The following is a 26057-nucleotide window of genomic DNA, read 5'->3' as shown; positions in this document are numbered from 1 at the left end:
CCCAAAACTTCAGTCTTAAGAAAATTGCCATGAAATCTACAGATAGAAGCACCCTTCCCCCAGCAGCTATTAATTTTGAGTAGTTCCCCAGCCAGCGGCAGGACTCCATGCTGATTCCTGTCTCCGTGTTGGGATTTGGTCTGGCTTCAGCTTGTCCAAGCCCTGTGCATCTGCCACAACAGCTGTGAGTTCATGTGTGCAGCTGCTCTGCTGTGTCTGGAGGAGTTCCCTTAGTCACCCACCACTTCTGGCTCTGACACTCATCCTGCCTCTTCTTCTGCAATGATCCTTGTTACTTTTATTACTTTAAAAACACAGTGGTTAGGAATATTTCCTTTCTATGGCAGATCTAAAAAATAGTATGATTCTCTGAACATTTTAAGTGCTTTATATATACTGTGCTAGACACATTTATACAAATCACCAATTCTTATAACCTAATAGATATCAAAATAAGGTTCAGAAAAAAAGTGGAGTAACCTGTCTGAGATCAGCTAGGAAGCTACAAAGTTTGCCTTCATTCGAAGCCCATGGTTTTCCCTATTTGGGGCACAATCTTAGCATTTCACAAAGTTCCTCCCAAAGCAGTAAGTTCAAATGAATTCTAAGTACAAGCAAGATGGAAAAGGACTATTGAAGCATGAGAGTATTCATGAGGCACCCTCCGCAGTCGCCAGGAAACTGCTTACCTCCAGGGCACCCACACAAACCTACTCACACAGTGCTCACTCCTGATAACAGCAACACAGGCAGATCTACGACAGTCTGACATTCTATATTCTTTAAGAAACAGTCCCAAAACTAGAGCATGAGAGAGGAAAAATGAGGTTGACTTAGTGTGGCCAAGGCAAAAACGTAGGTTGCGGAGGACAGGAGTGACGACAAAGAGGAATGGGGTGTTTTTGGTTGGTTGGTATTCTTTGGTTTTGTTTTTAAAAGAAGCCCTAGATAGAGAAATTAAGTGGATGAAAATAAAAATAAGAGAATAGGAAGATAAAATTCAGAACTAAGGAATGGTATAAACAGGGAAGAGCTCACTCTCCTTTTTGCACCACTACAGTGACTTTTTGCACACATTAGTCAGAGCTGGCTGTCAACTCCCAATTCTCTTCGTCTCGGTCCCCAAGGCTGGATTATAGTCATGTGCCATTACACCCAGCTTCACTACCGTTTCAAAAAGTGTAGCTGAGTGCTAAGCATGGTGGCACACGCCTTTAGTCCCTGCACTTCAGAGGTGGAGGCCACAGGATCTGAAGCTCAGATCAATCTGAGCCATGGAGACCGTTTCAAACCGCACTCTTCTCAAAGGGTTAAATAAAATCATAATTTGTACAGTCAACTGATACACTGTAACTGCTGATGAGAGTAACATTCTTCATTATGAGTTTTCAATAAAAATATAGTTTTAAATATATTAAAAGAAAATAGTGGGCTGGAGAGATGGCTCAGAGGTTAAGAGCACTGGCTGCTCTACCAGAGGTCCTGAGTTCAATTCCCAGCAACCACGTGGTGGCTCACAACCACCTGTAATGAGATCTGGTGCCCTCTTCTAGTGTGCAGACATACATACAAACAGAACACTGTATACATAATAAATAAATAAATCTTTAAAAAAAAAAAAAGGAAATAGCTAGAGACAGAGTTGGAAAATGCTAAACCATACAATAACACTGAGGCCATTCACCAAAATCTTCAAATCTTTTTTCATTTTGCTTTATTTGACAAAGATTTCATATATCTCATTACTAGAGCTTTTATTATTATTATTATTACTATTTTCAGAAACAGGGTCTCACTTTGTAGCCCAAGCTGTCCTGGAACTCATAGCTATGCTCCTGCTTCAGCCTCTCAATGCTAGAAGTACCAAGTGTGAATCACCACAGCTATCTACTTTATTTATGTCAGAAATTAGGAAAAACAAGAGAATTCCTGTAATTACTTTTTTTATAATATTGGGCGGTTAGACGGAACGTCACTATTCCTAACCATGGACAAACTCCCAAAGGTGAACAGGAAAGTACCAACCACAGCAGTAAGTAGGAGGTGCCTATCCACCCAAGGATTTACAGGCTCATCAACACTTCACTGTGTCACGGTCAGACTCTCAGAGTACTCAACCTTTCTTCTAGGTATTGTTTTATTTTTTGCTTTCTTGTTTATCTATTAATACCTCATTTTCTGACAAAATGGGATGCATTCAGGTGGCAGACTATATTTTCTAAAAACCTGAAGACACATTTGCACTTTCAGAAACAAAGTAAAGATCTCAATTCTGAGTTTTAACACATTTTAAGACATGAATATATATTTTATACAAGAGGATACTGATTTTATATACTAGAATAAAAAAGGCTGTGGAAAATTACTGTGAATTACCCTCATTCTGACATACTAAAGAATGACAGTACAATGCCAGGCATGATGGTCTATAATCTCAGCACTTGGGAGGAAGAGACAGGAGGATTAGGAGTTCGAGGTTAGCCTCTGTTACATCAGCCTGTACCAGACAGAAGTTCGAGGCTAGCCTGAGCTCTAAGAGACAAACAAACAAGAATGTAAGTACACAAGAAAGGATAATAAGACAGACATCTTAAAGCACCAAGGTTGAGGAAGCAGACAGCAGTTTATTGGCTTCTCTCAGCAGTGGAACCTCCTCCTCTTGGGTGGTCTGCACTGTGACGGCCGCTGCATACCTTTGGTCGTATCGGATATGCTATTTAACAAGGCACACATCACGTCTCCTTCTAAGTGGTGAGGGTTTAGTATGTGAGCCGGCCTCTGAGTCTTCTTAAATTGATTCTCTAGCTCCAGAAAACCTTGGTCTCCCGAGAGGATGGTGAAAGGAATTTGTTTGGGCAGTTGTTCATCTAATCGGCCAGCCTAAGTCGGAACAAACAGCAGAGATTCTTAAAAATCTGTAACTTTCAAATCAAGTAACATCTATTTCACAATGAGAACATATCTAGTAAAGTTACGTCAGAATCATTCCCTAGCCAGCCTTCATAAATGAAATATGATATACATTTAATCAAATGTAAGATGCCAATAATTACAAGATAACCTACTTATGTACCATTATGGAAAAAGGATCAGCCAAAGTACATGTACAAAAGAGGCACCTACCTGAAGGAGGGACCTAAAAGGCCACCATGGCAAATAGACCCTCCCAGGGAAGATGTACAAGGTGAGCTGTGCGACTCAATCAAAGGAGAAAGGACTCTCTTGAGGTTGAAAGAGCAAGTGACATGTTTGCACAAGCATCCATTCACATTCCATGAGTGACACAAAGCATCAAGCAGAGCACATACTATAAAGGGAGTCCTGGCTCAGGAGTTTCGCCGGGTGACTGGCAGAGGCAGATACAAATGCAAAGTCCATCTAGGACTACAGTGATTGATACAGTGCATCTCAATTTCAGATATTAAAATGTGAAAGTATTAGTACACAGCAAGTACAGTACCACCTCAACTATTTATTCCATAAATGACTAAGTCTGCTACAGACAGATGAAGATCTTCTAGAGGACAGACATAAGCAGTAGTTGAGTATGTGGTGGGTGGGTCCTTGCCAGACCATACAGCAGTAAGGAGAACCTGATACAGAAAGTTTCATAAAAACCAGCACTGAATAATGAACTATGCTGCCATTACTGTTCAAGTGGGAAGAAATCCAAATGGATCCTGACTGACATCACGTTTTTAATAAGACACCTACTTACATGCATACATATGGCAAAATCAGCAGCATCTTTTCTTTTACTACAGCGAGGATGAAGGAAGAAGCATCCAATCCTATTCAAGTAGTTATACACCTTACAGCTGAGTGGAGGCTTCCAATTGGTGTTTCCTCCTATAATTTTAGAGAAACATAAGTGATAGTCAAGCAGGGAAAGAAAAAGACTGAAAACCTTTTCAAGATAAAACATAGTATTTTTTTTTTTTCTTAAAAGTACTATAAATCACAATGTGGGATAACTGGCCTGAAGATGTAACTCACTTATTAAAGTGCATGCCTAGAATGCACAAAGCCTTGGGTTTGACCTCCAGTACCATATCAACCAGGCCTGGTGGTGCAAATGCAGGGTGGAGGCATGACGACCCAGAGTTCAAGGAAAGCCTCAGCTACAAAGCACGTTTGAGGCCAGCCTGAAGCTACATGAGACACTGTCTCAGTCCCACCAGAGGCTGATCACCATCTTGTTGCTTTACAGTCTTGGGGATGGAGACCGCCTCCTTTAATCTGCCTACACATGTACAAGTTCATGGGTGAGGGGATGGAGAGATGTCTCCGTGGTTAAAAACACAGAGGACTGAGGTTTGATTCCCAGCACCCACAGGTAGCTCACAACTGTCTGTACCTCCAGAGTCAGGGAATCTGACACCCTCTTTTGGTTGCCATGAGCACTAGCAGGTAGTACATAGACATACAGACAGGCAAAATGCCCACACACATAAAAAGTAACTTTTCTTAGTTCACATGGATAGTGAGCTGAGTAAAAAACAAACAAATGTTAACATTCTTTGAATGGTATCATTCTACATAAATTCAAAATGTGGTGGGTTTTACAAGTCTGCCAGAATCAGTGGGTAAGACACAAAGCATAGCTTAGTGCTACTCCTGCTCTTCATCTTCCTCAGAGGCTTCTCTTGTGTGGGCTCAAGTTAAATCAGACTCACACTAGTTAAAATCCTGAGGTAACTGATGGTCAAATGATCAGCCCCCAAAGAGCACATCTTTGTAACTCCCTCCAGTGCCCAAAAAACACAATGAAAGACGAAGGAGAAGAATGTAAGAGCCAGTGGATGGAGGAGTACTCCGAAACACTGTCTTCTGGACACATCAGGGCACCACAACTGTGAACTCACTGTAACCATGATGTCCTACATCAGGTGGGCCATCAACATCCCATAATGGACTGTCGAGGAGCTCATGGTCGCTGGAGGCGGGGCCATTGGCTTCAGTGGTACAGTCACTGTTAAACTGCCCATGCTCTACTAAATAACCTCCAACCCATACTCATGCAAGCAAAAACACAGACAGGAATAGAAAGAGCACATATACCAAGAAGAGGTTCAGTGGCAGTGGGAGAAGTGAGATGTGAGATGGTGATGGGGGTGAATATGACACTGACACACACACACACACACACACACACACACACACACGCACGCACGCACGCACGTATGTATGTGTATATGTAATTATCAAGAATTTTTAAAAATTAAAAAAGTGAGACAATCAGCAGAGCTGGATTTAATAAAACATTAGATTGGCTAATTTATCCAGATCATTATGTTTCTACCTTTAATACCAATCCTTATCTTTGTATGCCATTTCCTCTGAAAAATGAACTATCAGCTACTCAGTACACTAAACTTTAGTAAGTCAGAGAATTCCTTCCCATAGGTCTGGTCAGTGGTTTATGGAAGTATCTAGTGAAGCGGTTCTTCATAAGCAGCAACAATGACTGAAGAGGCAATCGTGGCACACTGAAAATAACTACAGTCCCATAGCTAGGAGACCACAGTGCAAGAGATAACTCTGCTTTCTAGTAATACTGTAACAAAACACAAGCTTCTCAGTCTGTTTCCTTGAATTTGAGGAGTTTTGTTTATTTGTTTTTTAAAGATTTATTTATTTTTATGTGCATTGAAGTTCTGCCTGAATGTGCAAAGATGTCAGATCTTCTGAAATTAGGGTTACAGACAGCTGTGAGCTGCCATGTGGATGCTGGGAATTGAACCCAGGTTCTCTGGAAGAGCAGTCAGTGCTCTTAACCACTGAGCCATCTCTCCAGCTTTTGAATTTTGTTTTTAAGCTAGTGTTATGTTTTTAAACACACATGACTAATCATATACAATCCTTCCAGCCTGCTTTCTTGTATTTTAAAAGTCTTGACACATTATAGGTGTTGAATAATTAATTCTTCAATGTGTATAAAAGATACATGAATTCTGGGTTAACAGAGTTAATACTTACCATAGAAATATGTTAACAACAAAAATCTAGGGCCAGAGTCCAGATAGCCCAATGGGTAAAGATGCTTGTCACTAAGACTGATGACCTAAGATTGATCCCTGAACCCTACATAATGTAGCAAGAGAATCGATTCCCACAAATTGCCCTCTGACCTCCACACACATATATATCCATAAAGTAATAAATGTGAACACATAACCTTGTAGAGTAATGCATAATAATAATACTCAAACTACGTTTTCATGTTCTATTCAGGAAGGCTCAAAGGGACCTTTTCAAATGAATCAGATTCTCAGAAGAGGTACCTCTAACACTTTCCTTCTTAACCATACCTTGAAAGCCCCAAATAAACGTTCCTTGATTAAGGTGCCCAGGTAGATGACCAAAAAAGTTCGACCAGTTATCAAAATCTACAAAGACTATATGAGTCATGGTTCGCAGGTAGTCCACATCTGGAAGCTCAACTTCCTCCTCTAAGAACACACACAAAAAAAACACAACATGAATTAAGTAAGAATGGTCCATAAATATTCTAACTCCTCAAGTCTAAAAGACACTAGAGGTCCAATATGCAAAACTGTTCATTATTCCTATTCCTCATCTCTACTGAAACCTTTTCAAGAAATCCAAATCTGCCTATACTTAAACTAGGTAATACTTAGGATATTTCCACCTGGTCATATATCCTTCTTATACTGTCTCCCTTTGTCTCTAAGGCCTTTGTGTTTTTGTTCTGATTTGAGATAGGATCTCATTTAGTCCAGAACGTACTCAAGCTCACTATGTTATCAAGGCTGGCCTCAAACTTCTGACTCCTCTACCCTCACTTCCCAAATGCTAAGACTACAGGCATGCACTACCATGACCAGCTAAGGCTTTTCTCTAAAAGAGTCATTTGTGATAGAAATTAAATTTTTTTTGTTGAAAATAGGAGCCTGAGTGACCCAATAAAATCCTACAAACCTAATTTTCAAGATTATTTACCAAGAATGCTCTTGGCACAAGAACTTGCTTCTCTTAATCTAGACTTATTAGTAGCCCTCTGACTTGAGGATTAAACCCTCACAAGGGCACAACTCAGGCAACTTCAGAACCTGATCCCACAGGTATGAGAAATAGGTGCCGGCAGGAAGTACATTTCTTGGTTCTCTCAGGTTCTTCTTTCATTTCCCATTCTCCACTTCTTAGCCTACCTCCCCTTTAAAGCTTCTCCCCCTGACAAGGCCTTATAGTGTCCAGTGGTATTCATGTAAACCTTGGACTGGTTTTCAATGACTAGTTCCTAGCAGGCCTAATGGAGGTCTCTTCAGTGAATTACTTCAAGCCATGATCTGTCTTCTGGCTCTTAGAAATCTTAGACACTGCAGTCATCTTCTGTCAAACACAGACACACACACATTCCCCCATGCAACGAGAAGACCAAAGGAAAAGCACAAGAGAATATGGTGTGGCTACTGTTTTACTTTTTTGGAACTAGAATTGATTAGACCATGAAAGATTTAATGCTTTTTCACTGAAAACCCACAACTAAAGGTAATATTGAGACCTAGGTACACTACAGAGCAAACCTGTAAAAAGTCAATGGTTTATAGCTAGGTGTGGTGGCTCACACTTGTAATCTGAGCTTATATGGAGGCTGAGATAAGGAGGGTCACTTGAGCCCCCAAGTATGAGAGCAGTCCAAGTAACAGTGCCAGACACCATGTCAAAACCAGATCAATGGCAGGTAATAAAAGCCCAACCAGAACCCCACCCTCAGCTGACGGGCCTCACACATGCCCCCAGCCGATTCTGAGCCTAGGCTAGCTCTTGGCCCAGCAGTGGCTATGTATTCCCAGGAGGCTGAAACTCTACAAATGTCTTGGAGTCCAGCAGGTGCTGTGGCAGCAGCAAGAACCAAGGGGCTTCTTTGTTCCTCAGCCGAAACCAGGAGATTCTAGGTACACAGGCCCACTGCAGAGGGCTTTGCAGGCCCTCCTTCCCTTACTACAGAGCTCTTACACCAGGTGGAGAGATTGTGACAGATGTTGAAAACTATTACTTGAAATATTATTGTAATGCTACTTTATAAATAAACAATTTAAAAACTCAAACATGAACCACAGTGATTGTATTCTAGTAGCCAAAATTCATTCGCTGTTTCTACTCTACCTTTTACAATTCACCAGGTCAATATTCAAAAGTTGATAGATTTACTCTATGTAGTAAAAAATAATTAAACTTTTAAATAACATAAAGAACTATTTATTTACTTAATCCAATCATATGGAGGGAAAGTTCAAAGTAAGTATAAAGGAAGGACTTCACCTCTCAACTCCCCACCCTCATTTCTAGTTCTACTAATCACTATTTTAATTATTTATTACAAAGCTTTGTTCCAAAGTAATCTTAAACTCCATTTATGATGTCTCATATGTAAAGAATAAGGCCAAGCCGGGCATGATAACTTGTGACTGTTATCCTAGCACTTATGAGGCAGAAGAATAGATACAATTTCTAGGCCATCCTAGGCTACAAAAGCAGCTCAAGGCCAACCTAGGCTAGCGTGAGGTCTTGTCTTAAACAAACAAATAAGAACGAGGCCAAAGAGATACAAAAGCAATTCATCTAGGGCTGGTGATGTAGCTCAGTGATACAGCACTTGCTTAGCATGTACAACGTTAAGCACAACACACAGAGAAAGATACAGATAGACACACAGACACACACACATAGAAAAAACCATTTGCTTTTTAATGAACCTTCATATTTTAAGAAAAATACGATTTTAAGGTTCAGAATAACTCCCAAATCTTTAAGAAAGAGTAGCAGCACCTGTCATTTCTCAAAACTCCAAGAAAGAAGAGTTCTACTCTACTGAGTGCACACTGGCTGCAGTCACCAGCTGACCTCCTGAGTTCAGCATTCACTCAGCCTTTGCTGGTGAGCACACATGAGGAAGATCCAGTGTGTGTGTGAAACTTGCCCCATGCTGTAAAGCCGTACCTAGATTCTGGCAGCTCATGTCACGCTCAGCTCCTTTCTCCACATCAGAATGTTTCTGCAGTTTTTTCTCAGTGTGGGACACACTGGCAGCAAACTTGCACGCGCTTCCTCTGTCCGATCCAACATGAGTCACACTGGGTTTCTGGAAGGTACCATGCTTTCTGTGGAAGTGCTGCTGAGCACTCTCGGCATTGTGAAATGCTTTGGTGCAGATGCCACACTTGATCACATACTGCTGTTCCTCATCACTTTTTTCTTTTCTGTGCACTTGATGGATGTGAGTACTTATGTCAGCTAAATTCTGTGCTGTCGCTGAACACCCACTGCAGCGGAACCACAGTTTCCCTTTCTCTAGCATGACCTGAAGACATCGATCGTGATCTTCCTTTCTGTTGACTTTACAGACGTAGCTCTCATGACACCCACAGCTTAACAAATTACTGGTCTCTATTATTTTAAAATCCTCCTCGGTTTTAATTGAGGGCTTAGTTTTTTCTGACACAAACACATAGTCTGTGCTGTGGTGGTCCTTATAATGACTCAGAAACGCTTCTTCCGTGTTAAAAATAAGATCACATAGCCCACAGAAGTACTTAATCTTGATCTCATTGTCATGCTCATCTTGGCAATGTCGGTACAAAGTCTCTACTTTATGAAAAGTCTTTCTGCAATGGGCGCAGCTGTACCTGTGAAACTGGTGACTGGTCAAGGACATACAGTGCTGTTTGACACATTCCTGGGAATCAAACATATCTTCACAGATCTGGCATTGCCACCTGCCCCTTGGAGGACTGTTTGTCAGGCAATGATCGACAACAGTAATGGGTGAAGGTGGATTGTCAGCATTCAAATTCACCACAGAGGATGACGGCAAGGCCTCGTCTTCTACCTCATCCATCTCATAAAAATATCTATGCCCATTATGAAACTCAGTAATGTGTGCCATGATGGCGTCTTTCTTTATTAGCTCTTTCTTGCATGTCCGACACCAAAATAGAAAGTTATTTAGATGTGCCCCTCCATGGAACCGGCTCATGTGCAAGCGCATGACCCCTGAATCTTCACACACCTTTCCACAGACCACACATTTGTAACACATTGTGTTTGCCGAGAAGACATGTCTTTCTACTGCCTCTTCACTTGGAAACCGCCGACTGCACTCACAACACCAGGCTGTAACTGCTGAACTCTGTCTCTGCACACAGGCTGGTCCTCCATGGTTTTCGCCTCCTAAATTTAGCTTCTTTTTTGGAACGACACAGTCCTCTGGGCTGGACTCTTTAATAGACATAACCCGTTTAAGTGATGAAAATTTTGGTTGATTGAATAAATGCAAATCACAAGGAGGCTTACTCCCTTCGCGGATGTGGCAGTAGAGTAAAACTGATTCTTCCACCGAGTTAGCAACTGTGACTTTGTGTCCAGAATTCTTGTGACTTTCGATGCTGGCTTCATCCACAAAGACTTGGTTGCAATTTGAACAATAACCTCTTACTATGAATTCTTCTGCAACCTGAGTAATGCTTTTCTCAGCTATAGCTACAGGTCCAGCATTTCTACAACGAACTCTAATTTAAATTAAAAAAAAAGTATAAGTTTTCTTTGCTTTAAAGGTAAGATTTGTAAAGTAACAATACAAATAAATACTAAAAGATATTTTTCGATAAAGCAGTTAAGTGATACTCTAATCATAAAATACTTTTATATTACCTCTATTTTATCTTTCTAATCTAATGGAATCAGAAGATTAAAAATATTAAGGCAAATTTTAGAAAACTTCAATCAGTATCAAATGTACTGAAGGAGGACCCTGAAACAAATTAGATTCTCCAAGGTCATTAAAATACATGAATGAACACTGTAAAATTCTAGACAATATTCCACTCTTGTTTGTTGCTGTTTTCTGGCTTTATTGTGGGTTAACTGATTAATTTATTTAACATGTATGGGAGTTTTGTCTACATGACTGTTTACTTCTTGTGTGCCTGGTGTTTGTGGAGGCATCTAACCCCTTGGAACTGCAGTTACAGACAGTTACGAGCTGTCATGTGGGTGCTGGGAATTGAACCTGGGTCTTCTGGAAGAACAGTCCCAATGTGCTCCTATTCACTGAGAATCTCTCCAGCCTTTGTTTTGTTTGGTCGTCCCGCCCTGTCCTCGTCGTCATTGCCCCCCACCTCCTGCCTTGTTTTTATTAGTTTTTTTTTTTTTTTTGGACACAGGGTTTCTCTGTATAACAGCTCTGTTTCTCCTGGAACTTGATTCATAGACCAGGCTGGCCTCAAACTCACAGAGATCCACCTGCCTTTGCCTCCCAGTGCTGGGATTAAAGGCGTGTACCACCACCGCCCTGGATAGAGTTTCACCACATAACCAAGGCTAGCCTTGAACCTGTGATCCTTTTTCCTCGGCCTCCCAGTGCTAGGGTTCTAGGTAGCCACCACAACTCCCAGCTCTATTTGTTAAGAACTGATTAACTTCTGTCAGGAATATGCTCTCTCCATGTCTGCTTTTCTGCTAAAGAAGATGACCACGTGGTGATAAGGTTGGACGGCCTGAGGATGCTGCCTCACATGAAGAAGCCTCTGCCTTTTGGCTCCCATTCTGCATCTCCATGCTTCCCAACCACACTTCTCGCACATATCCAACTTCTCTCCCTATGCTAGATTTGGTTACTCTCCAGGAAAACTACCTTCTTGTTTTAAAGGAGAGACACTGGAATAGAAAACCTTGCTGACCCCTTCCACTACTGAAGAACTCACCAGGATTTCCTTACAGCCTAAGGTTAGACCTGCACAAACCTGAAATGAGCAGTGAGCTCCATGTGGGAACGCAGAGTCTGGTGACAAGCCACACACTTCACTTGAAATGGAACATCTTTGCACAGAGAGACCAAAAGTTTCTTTGCAAAAGATGGAAAGGATATTGGATGAGCTGTTGCCTTACCATCTGAAAGACAAAATCAACTATAAATTGCAAGGTAATTGGAACAGAGAGTAACCTAATCTTCCTCTCCTTTCCCTTTCTGAACATCAGTTAAGTAAAAGATGGTTATGTACTTAGTAATAATAGAAGGGAGACCATTTTTTAGACTGAAATACAGAGTGTCTTCTACTCAGATGAAAAGGAGTTTTAAATGCAGAGAAAGATCCAACTTCCCAGACCTCCCAGATAACAAAAACAGTACATATTCTTCCTTGAAAGTCTCTTTTCATCCCTCAAAATAGGTAAAACATAGCTGGGCGGCAGTGGCACTCAGGAGGCAGAGGCAGGCGGATCTCTGTGAGTTCGAGGCCAGCCTGGACTACCAAGTGAGTTCCAGGAAAGGCGCAAAGCTACACAGAGAAACCCTGTCTCAGGGAAAAAAAAAAAAAAGGAGGGGGCTAAAACCTACAGATACAAACAAACATTTATTTTATTTTATCTTATTTTATTTTTTTGGTTTTTCAAGACAGGGTTTCTCTGTGTAACAGCCCTGGCTTGTCCTGGAACTCACTCTGTAGACCAGGCTGGCCTGAAACTCACAGAGATCCACCTGTCTCTGCCTCCCGAGTGCTGGGATGAAAGGTGTGTGCCACCACCACCACCCGGCCAAATAAACATTTTTTTAAAATAAGAATTTAAATAAAAGCATTTTTGTGGTTCTAAACTGACAAGCATAGCTAACTTCAAGAACATTTGAAAAGTATGATAATTTGCAAAGATGTAATTCATTTAAGGAGATGTAACAGTGACAGGGTAACATACCGCCCAGATTAAAACTCTGATGGGAATGATTCTTTGCAGACATATGCTTCAAACACTCATCCTTGGTGCTAAACAAAAGAAAGCAATGTGGACACGCAAAACATTGAATAATCTGAGGAAGAAGGCTACTGCTATGTCCATCGGCTGCAGCTGCCTGAAGTAAAAGGGAAAGCCATGTCACAACTAAAATCAGTGTGTGAACACAATACAATTAAAAAAAAAAACTTTAAAATTTCCAATTTAGTATTTGGAAAATTTTCATATCAATTTTAGTTATAACTAAAATCAATACTCAATACATTTTTTAGTTAACTTAAAACTTCCAATTTTATTTATTTGGAAATTTTCATACCAAATTTTGACTTTTCTTCCCTGAGTATGAATTATATAACAAAATACCATAGGTGAAATTTAACTTTTTCCTCAAAATCAAATTATAGATATCTTTCTTTTACTACTAAAGAACATTTATTTCCTATACACTTCTCATTTTTTTTTTTAAGATTTGTTTATTTATTATGTATACATGTTCTGACTGCATGTATTCTTGCGTGTCAGAAGAGGGCACCGGATCTCATTCTAGGTGGCTGTGAGCCACCATGTGGTTGCTGGGAACCGAACTCAGTCCTCTTAACCTCTGAGTCATCTCTTCAGCCCCCTATCATTTCTGATACAGTCATGTATAACACAGTAATACGCAAATGTGACTACAGTACACACTTTCTAACGTTTTGCTTTTTTCTCTCTACGCTGAACTTAATTGTTGACTATAAGTATTTTTCAATAATGCTTTCTGTATAATGATTTATAATCATACCGAAAAATTTATGAAGAAGAATGCTACTGTTTTATCAAATGTTATCATCTTATAAACTTTTATTGGCTCTTTCATTCCATAATAAATAGGAATTTCCAAAAATTTACTGGCATCACTTGAATCCATACTTCTTACTAGCTATGAACTAGCTGACGGTGCAGATCTATTCTGATTCAGTCAACCATTCATTCTGAGTTTCTGTGGTTTGAGGTCTGTCTACCCCACCACCACACACTATAAACAATCATGCTGTAAACAACCTTACAAATATACCCCTACTTGTCCTCATTATTCTGGGCAGCTCTATATAAGAGCAAGAAAGTATGCATATATGAAAACTGAAAGATACTGTATGATTGCTCTTCAAAAAAGGCTCTATCGATGTATGTATCCCCTAGCACTGAATGAACCTAGCTGCTATAGGGATTAGAGATCTTTTTTATTTTTCTCAATCAAGCAGGTTTACACCCATTACTATTTTAATTTGCATTCCCTGCCTACAATTAAGCTTGAACATGTACTCACACATTTCTTGGGAAATCTGGATGTGTCCTTCTCACCCATGTCCCTTAGAATTGTTTTCGGTTCTTTGTTTTGTTTTTCAAGACAGGGGTTCTCTGTGTAACAGCTCTGGTTGTCCTGGAACTCTATTTGTAGACCAGGCTGGGCTTGAACTTACACAGAGATCCGCCTGCTTCTGCTTCCCAAGTGCTGGGATTAAAGGCGTGTGCCACCACCTCCTGGCATTTTCTCTCTTCTTTAGCAGAGCTTTGTTACTGGAATCAATTCTCTTATGTACTCTTCATTGTGCAAATATTTCCCCAAACATCTATTACTGTTTGCTTAGGGCCACTTGAAAAGTTCTGAATAGTCAAATAGGCAGGGCTTTTGTTTTCTGAGACAGAGTCCCACTACAGTGTCCTGTCAAACACCCAGGGACTCAAGAGATTGTTTTGCTTTATTCTTCCAAAGCTGATGTAGAGCACACAGGTATTCGCGACCATGCCTGGTTAGATGTTTTTGTGCATCTAAGTTTCTAAACTTGGTTTAGAGCCTCCTCTATTCTAAAATTAAATTAAAAATTGTATGTTATATGAATAGGACGTGTATGCTTGGTGTAAATTTCCTCTCCTACTAACCATCTTTACAGTAATAATCTTAAAATGTACACTGTGTCTTCTTAGATGTACTCCCAGTGAAACTAGGAACTTAACAAATGTACAACGCACACAAGACACAAAAGGAAGGACAGGAAATTCGCATTTACATTGAAAACATGTCAAGACCACACTATCCAAACCATTCTTATAGCAATCCCATGAGGCATCATTTTCTTTTTCAGTTATCACCACTGCTACCACCATCTCATAAACAAGTTATGCCCCTAAAAGAGACAAATCTGAGATTTAAAGCTAGCTTTGTACCTCTGGCTCTGGTTCTATGCTCTTTTCACTATTCTCTCATATTCCTAGATCTGTTTCAATGTGACTAATACCACAGAGGAGAAAAACCTAGGAAGATATTCTGAATTACATTTACAATTTTCTCAATGATAAGAGCAATAAAGGCATTTACTATCAATCTACAAATTTCTCCCAATTTAAGAATCTTAAGTGAACAAACCAATTTTAGTTCAATTCCAGGTTATAAGCAGATCCAAAGTAAAAACTGTCTAAAAGATTTGCTCAATAGAATCAAACTATTGTACATAAAATTTTACTATGCTATATCCACTACAAAAGAATGGCATATCTGCCAGGTGGTGGTGGCACACCCCTTTAATTCCAGAACTCAGAAGGCAGAGGTAGGAGGCTCTCTAGGAGTCTGAGGCCAGCCTGGTCTACAGAATGAGCTCTAGGACAGCCAGAGCTACACAGAGAACTCCTGTCTCAAAACCCCCACCCCCCAAAAAAGAATGGCATATTTGCAGAAACCATCTAAAAATTGGAAGAAGGAATAGGAAATAGAATGTCCAGTAAGTGAAGCTAGAAAAATTCCTTTTTATCATGTTTCTGGTACATTAAAATAATATAGCATACAAGGGACAGTGATATGGCTCAGAGGGTAAAGGTGCTTTTCCACACAAACTTGGAGACATGAGTTTGATCCCTGGAAACCATGTGAACTTGAGAGAATAACAGAATTTGAGGGCTGGAGATACAGCTCAGTGGTTAAGAGTGTGCTGCTCCTGCAGAGGACCCAAGGTCATTTTCAGCACCCACACTGAGCAGCTCACAACCAGCTCCAGCTCCAGCTCCAGGGAATTCAACACACACACACACACACACACACACACACACACACACGGTTTTCTTTTTAGAGAACAAGATGTAATTTCCTACCATATGACCAAAATCATAGAGCATGTTGAGGAAGGTAAATTCATATACCACAGAAGGAAGAGTTTAATGATAATCTCTAGTACTGTTGGAGTTTAGCTAATAAACTAAGTGCCCCAAGTCATTTTATTTTCAATATTTAAATTTTTTATCTTTATATGCATTAATAGTGATTGCAAGATTAAGAGCAACATGAAAAAAAACTGTACCAACTCCTAGAGAAAGAGTATCTACTCATACTGCATGCTCTTACCTTAGCGAGAAGGTGATCCCTATACTGTTGTTGAGTAACAAAATGTTCATAACATACAACACAAGCAAAGGAATTGGCGAGAGGTCCATGTAATGTAATTGTTGGATCACATGGGGAGTGATCAAACCTAACAACCAAGAGAAGTAACGTCAGAAAGATTCTACTCTCCAGAAGATAAACCAGTTTGCTTTGCTTGTGAAGCTAATCCACATGAACACAAAAGACACACAAAACTTTCTGTACTTCTCTCTGAGACATCGGGAAAGGGAAATGGCTGGAAGCCCCAAACTCTCAATTTCCCATCTGTCCTCTACCTGAAAAGGAGACTACAAAAACCCTCTGCTTTCTCGGGAGCTACTAGAAAGCAGCTCAGCCAATCAGTAAATGAGCAACAGCAGACTGTGCACTGTAATTCTGTGCATTCTTTGGAATGCTATATCAGATTATGTAAGATAGTCAAAATACCTGTAAATGCTGTCTCCTGAAATTTACTTTTATAGGTTGGATTTCTCTACAACTATTTCTACTGCACTATAATACTAGAGGACAATCTAAAATCTCACCTAGTTCTCTAGAAAACCTAAATATAACTTACAAGTAACATATCAAAATAGCACAAAACAACTTGAGTTTCAAATATTAAGCTAAAACTGTATTGGTAAAGGTATCAAACTTCATTTTAAAAAATCATTTTGAGGACTGTTTACACACAAACAAGACCCTAGATTGGATCTCCAACCCCACAGAAAACAAAAACCACTTCCCCTCCAGATAACTAACCTCTGAATTGGGAGCATCCTACTTACCTTTTCAAATGTCCTAAGAGAAGGTGCCCATTGTCAAATTCCCTGTTACAGTGCATTATAGGACACAGAATTGGCTTCTCAGACCTCCCCATTCTGCCTCCACTTTGGAATTTTTTTTTTCCAGAATTAATTGCACTTGTTTTGAGTCCTACAACATCATGACATAAATTCTTAGGTTACTATTTTCAGATAGTTGTGCACTGGACTGGGGTCTTCAGAATAATGACAGAACAATAGAAATTAGAGCACAGTATCAAGTAAATGGTCCTATTTATAATTAGGTGTTCACAATAGTTATTAGGACACACACGTGCGTGTGTGTGCAAGCACCATCAAGCTCCCTCAGTTGGGAAGGCTCTTCCCTTGAATTCTTCTTTTCTCTTTAACCTAAACTATTCAACTGGTTGAACTAACTTCTAGAAAATTCCCGATAGAAAAGACATGGAAAGTAGGGTTCTGCTACTAGCTCTTGAAAATTCCAGATTACTTACCTGGAGAAAAACTGTTCCACAGCGGTCCTTCCAGGGAACTCAAAGAAAGCAACAAAAAAGGGCTAGCCGAACTTTAAAACAGTCTCATGGGAACACTTCCTACAAAGTGTCAGCATGGGCCACACTGATGGATAAAGAAAGAGGAACCCACCAGATCTCACTTTGAATTCCAACTGTCACACTGTCCAGAGACACATGGACTACTTTATACAATGTCTAATAAATATCTAAAGAGCTCAGGGATGACCTATCTTATTCACATTCAAAATATACTTGGGCCAAAGAAGTCAACAGCAAAGTAGGCCACTGTAAAGCAGGCCACAGTTGTGGAGTGACATTAGTATCAGTAAAACTAAATCTGTGTGTGTGTGTGTGTGTGTGTGTGTGTGTACGTACATGTTCACATATGTGCACACCATATGTGGAGGCAAGAAAAGCCTGGTGTCCCTTATGTGTCGTTTCTTGGGTGCCATATACCTTCGTGGAAGGCAAGGTCTCTCAGCTACCTGAACTTACTAAGCTAGGCTGGCCGGCCTGTGAGCCCCAGGGAGCTCCTGTCCCTGGCTCCACAGCACTAGGACTACAAATACATGCTGACATGCCTGGCATTTTTGATGTGAGGTCCCTGTGCCCCCACCTGACCTTCACTCCATCCCTAACACTAGATTTCAGTCCTGTCTATGTTCACTAGCAATGGAATCAAACCCACACACTTTCTACCTGAAGGCTCCCAAAAGGCTTAGGAATTGAAATGTGATCTCTAAGGAATACCTGACATTTTTAGCCATTGGTCCACACACTGTCTTGCTGCTTCTGTTTCTGAATGTCCTTGAATAAATTCCAATTCTTGTAAACCATGAGCGTGCTGAAAATCAAGTTTTTCCTAAAGATAACAAGAAAAAAGTTAGTTCAGTTGACTTACGATAACTCCTGTTTCTTGGGTAAAAAGACTTTGATGCATCAGGGATAGAAAATATTGAATACTCTTTATCCCAAGAACTCCTCATCTAGAAATTTATACCAAAGGTCATACATACATCAAAGTAAAGTCATGTGTACTACACTAAGATGGTGAGCCCACAGCTGTTTGTGCAAAGTTTGCTACATATTTACATCTCCAACAATAGGGAGGTAAACTATAGCACAAACATTGGACACAAGTCAATAAACAATGACCAAATATTTTCCATGTTGTGAGAACGTATTTTTGTGGGTTACCAAATGGTGTGAAATAAATAAGGACAAAATGAAGGCGTCATTCATTTCAAATTATATAAACTATATCTGAAGAGGTTTTCAAAAAGGCTAAAAATAAGATAAGTATTACTAAGGCAATATGTAATGGAAATATAAAGGATTGACTTCATCTTTAAAATTTTAGACATTTTCAAGTTTTTTTAGTTTTCTATACAAAAGAGCTTAGTAATACTTGTTCAATGAATAATATTAATATCAGACATTCAGTAGCATTTACTACATGGCAGTACAAAGTGTCTGTTACCATCTACAGTTAGTTTTTAAAAAGACCTGAATAGAAATCATGTCAGGCTTAGCCCACTGTGTAGTCTCCACTACCACCTCTCACCTCTGCTGCTGTACCATCAGAGCAGCCATAGACAGCATGTCAACAAGTATGGCAGTATCCAATAAAGCTTTATTTACAAAAATCTACAAACAGGTACATTTTGACTCCTGAAAATATGTATATGTATTTAGCTCTTCCTATCCACGTTTCATATGTATGTAGATGTGATCAACCTCTTACCAAATTTTCTGAAAAACTGCATCTGTACTGACATGTACTAACTTGCTTCTTCTTAGTCCCTAAACAACATAATGTAACAACTATTACATAGCATTTATATTGTACTAGGTATGATAATTAACCAGAGTCAGTAAGTCTGGATTCTTCAGGATCTAGAGAATAATGAATGACCTATTTAGCCATATCATGAGACTTTCCATAAGAAAGGGTGTACAGGATAGTTTTATGTCAACTTGACATAAGCTAGAGTCATTAGAGAAGAGGGAGCCTTCTTTATATGCCTTTCTAAGATCAGGCTTCTTTATATGCCTTTCTAAGATCAGGCTGTATGCAAGCCTCTGGAGAATTTTCTTAATTAGTGATTGATGGAGGAAGGTCCAACCCATCACGGGTGGTGCTATTCCTGGACTGGTAGTCCTGGGTTCTCTAAGAAAGCAGGCTGCGCAAGGCATGAGGAGCAAGACAGCAAGCAGCAATCCTTCATGGCCTCTGTATCAGCCCCTGCCTCCAGATTCCTGCCCTGCTTGAGTTCCTGTTCTGACTTCCTGTGATGATGAAATGTGATATGGAAGTGTAAGGCAAATAAACCCTTTCCTCTCCAACTTGCTTTTGGTCATGGTGTTTCACCACAGCAATAGAAACCCTAACTAAGACAAAGAGTATGTGAAGAGAAAAAAAAATTGACCAAGATTTCAATCTGAAGACCATTTATAAAATATTGTTCCAAAGGACAGCCATAAACAAGTCTCAAGAATGTTGACATGTACATATTTAAATTTTCTATGGTCAAGTAAACATAGAAATACTGGCTTTAATACAAAAATTTTAAAGTATCTTTCATACAGAACTTCTAAAGCCCTAATGTAGTAATATGATTTTTCAATACACAAAGCATGCATCTCAACTTCACAAGCCACCAGTTTCTTACTATACAACCACTGCAATAAAATCTTCTTTAGTAATAACATCAGGGGCTAAGGGGATGACTCGGGGAGTAACATGCCACATAAGCCTGAGGACCTGAGTTCAATCCCTAGGACCCACATAAAAACCAGGCACAATGGCATGTGCTTCTAACTGCAGAGCTGGAAAGGTGGGCAGGCGAATCCCTGGGGAACACCCTCCAGCCAGCCTATCCAATCCACGAGTTCCAAGCCAATGACAGCCCTTGTCTCAGAACACAAAGTAGATGGTTCCTAAGGAGAAACACCCAAGGTTGACCTCTGTTCTCCACAGGCATGCATACACACACACATAAGTTATAGAATACCACAATTCAAACACCAAAAATAATTACAAGACATTTTCTGTATGTTTTTAAGTAGAATAATCACTCACTAGAATTATTCAAAAATTCTATTTATTTTTTTGAAATATCTTTACACCTTTATTATCAATAATTCTATAAGTTAATAAATCCTAATTAAAGTAGAAACATACCCTGAATGCTCTATTCTTCTCTTCTTTTTGTTGTTTTTCCACTTCAACATGACGGGCAAGGCGAGCCAATGTTAAAGCAACTTTATCCTTCTGATGGTCTATATAGTCTTTGTGTTTAAAATTCTCCTATAGTACAAACAAAACAATTTTCATTCTACTTAATACAAAATTAGCACTTAGACAATAAATATTTACTCACCAAACAGTTATTGTATTCAAGAACCATTTACTTCTGTTATAGTTCTAAAAATCTTCCTGGTGTGTGTGTGTGTGTGTGTGTGTGTGTGTGTGTGTGTGTGTGTGTGTGTGTGTGTGTGTGTGTGTATGTGTAGGAGGGAGAGAGAAAAGGAGGGGAGGGAAGGGGGGGTCTGCCTTTGTCTCCTGAATATATATTGTATTTTATTGTGGTATTTTGTGATTGATATGCTAACAGAAGAGAAAAATGGAATCAAATAAAACAATTAAGGGACTGGAGGACCTGGCTTGCTTCCCTGTACCACATGATGGCTCACAACTGTCTGTAACTCCAGTTCCAAGGGACTGATGATGCCTTCTTCTGGGCTCTAAGAGCATCAGGAATGCTAGTGGTGTACAGACATACATGCAAGCAAAACATCTATATACATAAAATAAAAACAAAACACATACATACACATAAACAAGCAACTCAAAACTACAAATGGGAAAAAAAGAGAAAACACTAATAGGCAATAAACAAAAAGGAAGACAAAAGAAAGGCAGCAAATACACAGTGAAAAAATAAAATAAATATGGTATTAACCCAACTATGTTAATCACTCTACATGGCAACAATCTAAATACACCAATCGAAAGATACACTGTCCAATACTTACAAACAAATTTTGAGGGCCAGTGGGATTGCTCAGTGGGTAAATGCTCTTGGTACCAAACTTGAGCATCCAAATTCACCCAGAACCCACATGGTGGAAATAGAAACTGACTCACACAAGTGGTCCTCTACCCTCCACATGCCCCAGAGCATGAAGACACTCACACAAAGACATACACATGCACACAAAATAAATATATGCAAAATTTTTAAAAAATTGAAAGCAAGATCCAATTATATGCTGATTATAAGTAATCTTCCTTTAAATACAGAGGCACACACAAATTAAAAACAAAGAATGAGAAAACACATTATTCACTAAGGGCTAGGGATTTAGCTCAGTGGTAGAGTGCTTACCTAGCATGTACAAGGCCCTCAGTTCAATTCCCAGAGGCAAAAGAAGGTGGGGAGAGAGAAAGAGGGAGGTAAGAAAGAAAAGGGAAGGGAGAGAGAGAAAGAAGAGAGATTTGCTAACACAGAGGTCAGAGGCTGACTTCAGATGTCTCAATTGCTTCCTACCTTTTTTTGTTTTAACAATTTCACACAAGTACAGAACACACTTGATCACAGTCACCTCCAAGCTGCCTTTTCACACCCCATCCTGTCCTTCCTCCCTCCACAGCCTTCTGACTCTTTTTCTTCCCAATTACTCCCCTCCTGCTTTCTTGTTTGTTTGCAACTCACTGGGTATTCTTTTCTTCTCAAAAATAAACAAAAGGAACTCTGACTACCATCTTGAGAGTAAACTGAGAGACACTGCTGGAAACTGGGGAAAAGTGGTAAATGAAGCAAGCACACACTTTAACTCTGAAAACTTTGCCCACTTTTGAAGTTAGCAATTTGAAAATGGAAAAATATTTTAAGTATTTTCTCTTTAACTGAGGGAAATTAAGTAACATGAGGCAGGTTAAATAGTTACGTGGTACTACTATTATTATTATTATTATTATTATTATTATTATTATTAATCACCACAAATCTTCTGTTTGAACGTCAGAAGAGCCAGCTAAGGCTTAAGACATGGCACAATGGTAAAGCACTTGCCAAAACAGGGTAAGGCAAGCTGCTAATTAAAGCCAGACATGAGTGATGTTACCACTCTCTCAAGAATGACAAATCCCACTGCTAGAGGTACAAAGTGAGGAAGGCCACTAGACCTCACTGGATTATAGTCTTCAGTGGTTACAGGAGAACACACTGGCACTGGAAAAGGGGTGAGAAAGTTTGCCCAGAGATCACAGGAAACCCCTATTCCGCACAGCAACACAGCAGGTAATCCAAGGAATCAAAGAAACTGGATACAAATTTTAAGTTATCAGAACGCCAGGGAAAGAAAAACTTCCCATCACTTTGTTAGCGACTATGGTGGTTTCATCTTCACTGTCAACTTGAACGGATCTAGACTCACCATGGAAATGCCCCTGAGAATGTCTACAAAGGTGTTCCCAGTAAAGTTTAACCATTCACTCCCCAAGTCCTACCAGAGGGTGCAACGACAGTTGCTTCATGTTCCTGCCACAATGGACTGTACATTCAAACTGTGAGCCAAATAAACCTTTCCTTTCTTTCTCTCTCTCTCTCTCTTTTTTTTTTTTTTTTTTTTTTTTTTTTTTTGGTTTTCCGAGACAGGGTTTCTCTGTGTAGTTTTGGTGCCTGTCCTGGATCTCGCTCTGTAGACTTAGGCTGGCCTCGAACTCACAGAGATCCGCCTGCCTCTGCCTCCCAAGTGCTGGGATTAAAGGCGTGCGCCACCACCGCCCGGCAAACCTTTCTTTTCTTAGGTTGCCTTTGTCAACTCCTTCATTACAGAGATGAGGAAAGTAGTTTACATACAAGTCCAACTTAAAAACAATTTCAGGTCAGATGGAAGTTCTTAAATGTTTCCTATAAAACTAAGATAAAGGAGCCCTCAATTCTTAGGACTGGAAATGTTTACTATTCACTAATGCCAAAATGCTATTGTGATTTAATATGAAGTCACAGAATAAAACTCTAGAACTTCCCATACACTCAGGCTAGATTTGCCATTAGCTTTTGCTTGAATTATCATTTATATTCTTGGATCTTTTCGAAGATCAGGTTTTCACATGTGTAACTTACCAAGGTCATACTAAACTAACTCTGAATCCACATAAGAATGATAGGTTTCAAGTTTTTTTTGGAATATTACCTAATATTATTTCACGGTTTTTTAGTTGTTTTTTTTTTTTTGCTAATATTTGGAATATTAGCAGCTACAGCATCTCCAGGACCACACATCTTCAAGTACTCACCAAGGTCACCTTGTACTAACTTCTGTATATATAAAGTACAACTAAAGGGTCCATATGGACAACAAATGATAAGGTTTTGTGGTAGGGATAATACAGGAAACCCTTAGGAGGGAAAATTCTGGTGAGGAGGTAGGTAGGTAAGCAACAATGTACCTCCCCTAGTACTGGGGATTAAACCTAGGGTCTTGCATGTTGGACAAGTGCTCTAACCACCTAAGCAACACCCAGGCCCTCTTTCCTTCCTCCATTTTGCCTAAGCTGGTCTCAAACTTTCAATCTTCCTGCCTTGACCTCCTGAGAACCGAGACTGCAGGCATGCACTCCCACTCCTGGCTTATCTGTGCTTCTGACCACTCTCAGTCTCTTCTATATCCAGAACTGCACAGAATTAACAAAATACAAAGCCAAGAGGTTAAAAGGCAGGCACATCATTTAGCCAGTATAAAATTCTTACACTTTTTTACATTTTGCTATTCCTAAGAGGGTCTCCTACAGACTAGGCTGTCCTCAAACTTGCCACGGTCAAAGATGAACCTAAATTCCTGGTTCTTTTGCCTCCATTTGCCAAATGCTGGGATTTCAGGTCTGAGTCACCATACCTGGCCAACTTCTTATGCTGTTCTTTTAAACTTGAGATTAAACGTGTACAAAGTATCTGGGCATCCTAGAAACGGCAATCAAATTCAGGGTACTAGTTAATCAAATTCAGGGTACTAGTTAAATCTGACTATTCACGCCCATGGACTTTAAGCAGAGGCAGATGACAGGATGACTTTTCATCTAAGGACCCCCATAATCCCAGCATTTCAGAGACAGAGTCAGGAAGACCTAGAACCCAAAACCAGTCACAGCAACACAGTGAGTCTGAGCCAGTACAGGCTAGATTAAGACCCCACAGTAGAGTGTGATTGGTTAGCATACACAAGTCTCTGAGTTCACTCTCAACTCCCAAAAACAACAAAATTTACTCTTCAAAGTAGCTCTGCAAATCTACAAACAGTGTATCACTTGGGGAGGAAAGAAAGGGGACTCTTTTTATGACATCTAGATTAACAATTTTAGCCTTGTGACAGACTAACTACACTATCCTTTTCTTTTTGTTGCAGATCAATAACCATTTCACCAGAAACCACTTAAGACTATAAACTTAAATTCTAACTCAGATGGCGAGAGATTCATTAATAATTACCTCCAATGAGAATTCTATCATTTTGATAAAATTTTCACCAAAAGATTGATCAAATTTAATGTACAAGGATCCCCTGGAAAGTATCAGAACTTGCAACATTGCTAGAAATTGTGATCTGCTCTGCAAATTGTGCAATGAAGTACAATCATTAAATGGGCAAACAATGAACTGACACAAAATCCTACTAATCAATAAAGTGATGCTAAACTTACATTTCAATATCTTTTCTATCACATATACATATATGTGAAAATAATCCCACACAGCAAATCTAGAAATGTATATAAATCAAAATGTCTGTAGTAGTCATGTCTGTCTGGAGGGTCTCTTCCTTTCATACCTATTTCCTAATTTTCCCACAATCAGTACATGCAATGAAATAGTTAACAAACCTACTGATGACCAAGAGTAGATGAAGACAATGTGTTAAGGCTTTCAATCTTTTGTTGCTCAGAAATACCCTAGAGATAAAATTTAGATTACAATTTCCCTAAGCCCAACAGAAGCATATTAATTGAGTCTAGGTGTAGTGGTACACATGCTTGTGGTCCTAGCTACCTGAGCAGTGGTGAGAAGCTTGCTTAAGGCCATGCATGGATACCAGCCCGACAATACAGTAGACGTCTTCAAAATCCAAGAATTAAGGTAAGTGTCTTATTTATAGACAGAAGGCACAGTGGCTTCTGTTGGGAAAATATTTCCACAGCTTTGAGACCAAGTACCATTGTCATTTAAAGCAAAAAACTATTTGGCTAAAACCAATTAGCATTATTTTGTTTACGTATATATGTACCTTTCTAGTATACGTTTGTTTTTAAAGAGTTCCCATGTTAGTCTCCAACTCTGGGGCTCCAGTGACACACCTTTTTAAGCTTCCCAAGTGGAGGGACAGCAACCCTGAAACATCACGCACAGTTCACATGTACTTCTGAAAACATCCAAAGCACATGTATTAACTTTGTATTTTAAATATTAAAAGTACACATAACCAAAGTAAAGGCTAAAATGTTTAAGTATTTCCTTATCTGACTAAGTTAGAGCCCACTTTCCTCTGTCTGCAACAGAAAACTTGCCCAATTATAAAAGCTTGTTTAATTATAAAGGTAGGTCACTTCACAATGTG

The 26057-nt window shown here is 39.6% G+C and overlaps 1 protein-coding gene across 6 annotated transcripts in view; it reads right to left on the bottom strand.

Annotated features, from left to right (window-relative positions):
• The window catches only part of Znf451 (zinc finger protein 451), a 61454-nt gene that overhangs the window by 10239 nt on the left and 25158 nt on the right, over positions 1-26057 (bottom strand). For 5 of the 6 annotated variants that reach the window (XR_008219923.1, XM_052745221.1, XM_052745222.1 and 2 more), the window contains exons 4-13: positions 20623-20748; positions 18189-18300; positions 16927-17074; positions 16121-16247; positions 12712-12865; positions 11766-11913; positions 8965-10532; positions 6312-6452; positions 3719-3849; positions 2694-2880 (exon numbers count right to left, since the gene is read on the bottom strand). Coding sequence is in view for 5 of the 6 variants with exons in the window: in XM_052745221.1 (XP_052601181.1) it covers positions 2694-2880; positions 3719-3849; positions 6312-6452; positions 8965-10532; positions 11766-11913; positions 12712-12865; positions 16121-16247; positions 16927-17074; positions 18189-18300; positions 20623-20748 (2842 nt within the window). In the remaining variant the exon portion in view is untranslated. The remainder of the gene's footprint in view (positions 1-2693; positions 2881-3718; positions 3850-6311; positions 6453-8964; positions 10533-11765; positions 11914-12711; positions 12866-16120; positions 16248-16926; positions 17075-18188; positions 18301-20622; positions 20749-26057) is intronic. The other variant, XM_052745224.1, reaches the window with a different exon arrangement.

Source organism: Peromyscus californicus, unplaced genomic scaffold, assembly GCF_007827085.1.
Source record: "Peromyscus californicus insignis strain IS unplaced genomic scaffold, ASM782708v3 Scaffold_19__1_contigs__length_69161282, whole genome shotgun sequence".
Classification (NCBI taxonomy): Eukaryota; Metazoa; Chordata; class Mammalia; order Rodentia; family Cricetidae; genus Peromyscus; species Peromyscus californicus.
This window is presented reverse-complemented; position numbering and strand designations above follow the sequence as displayed.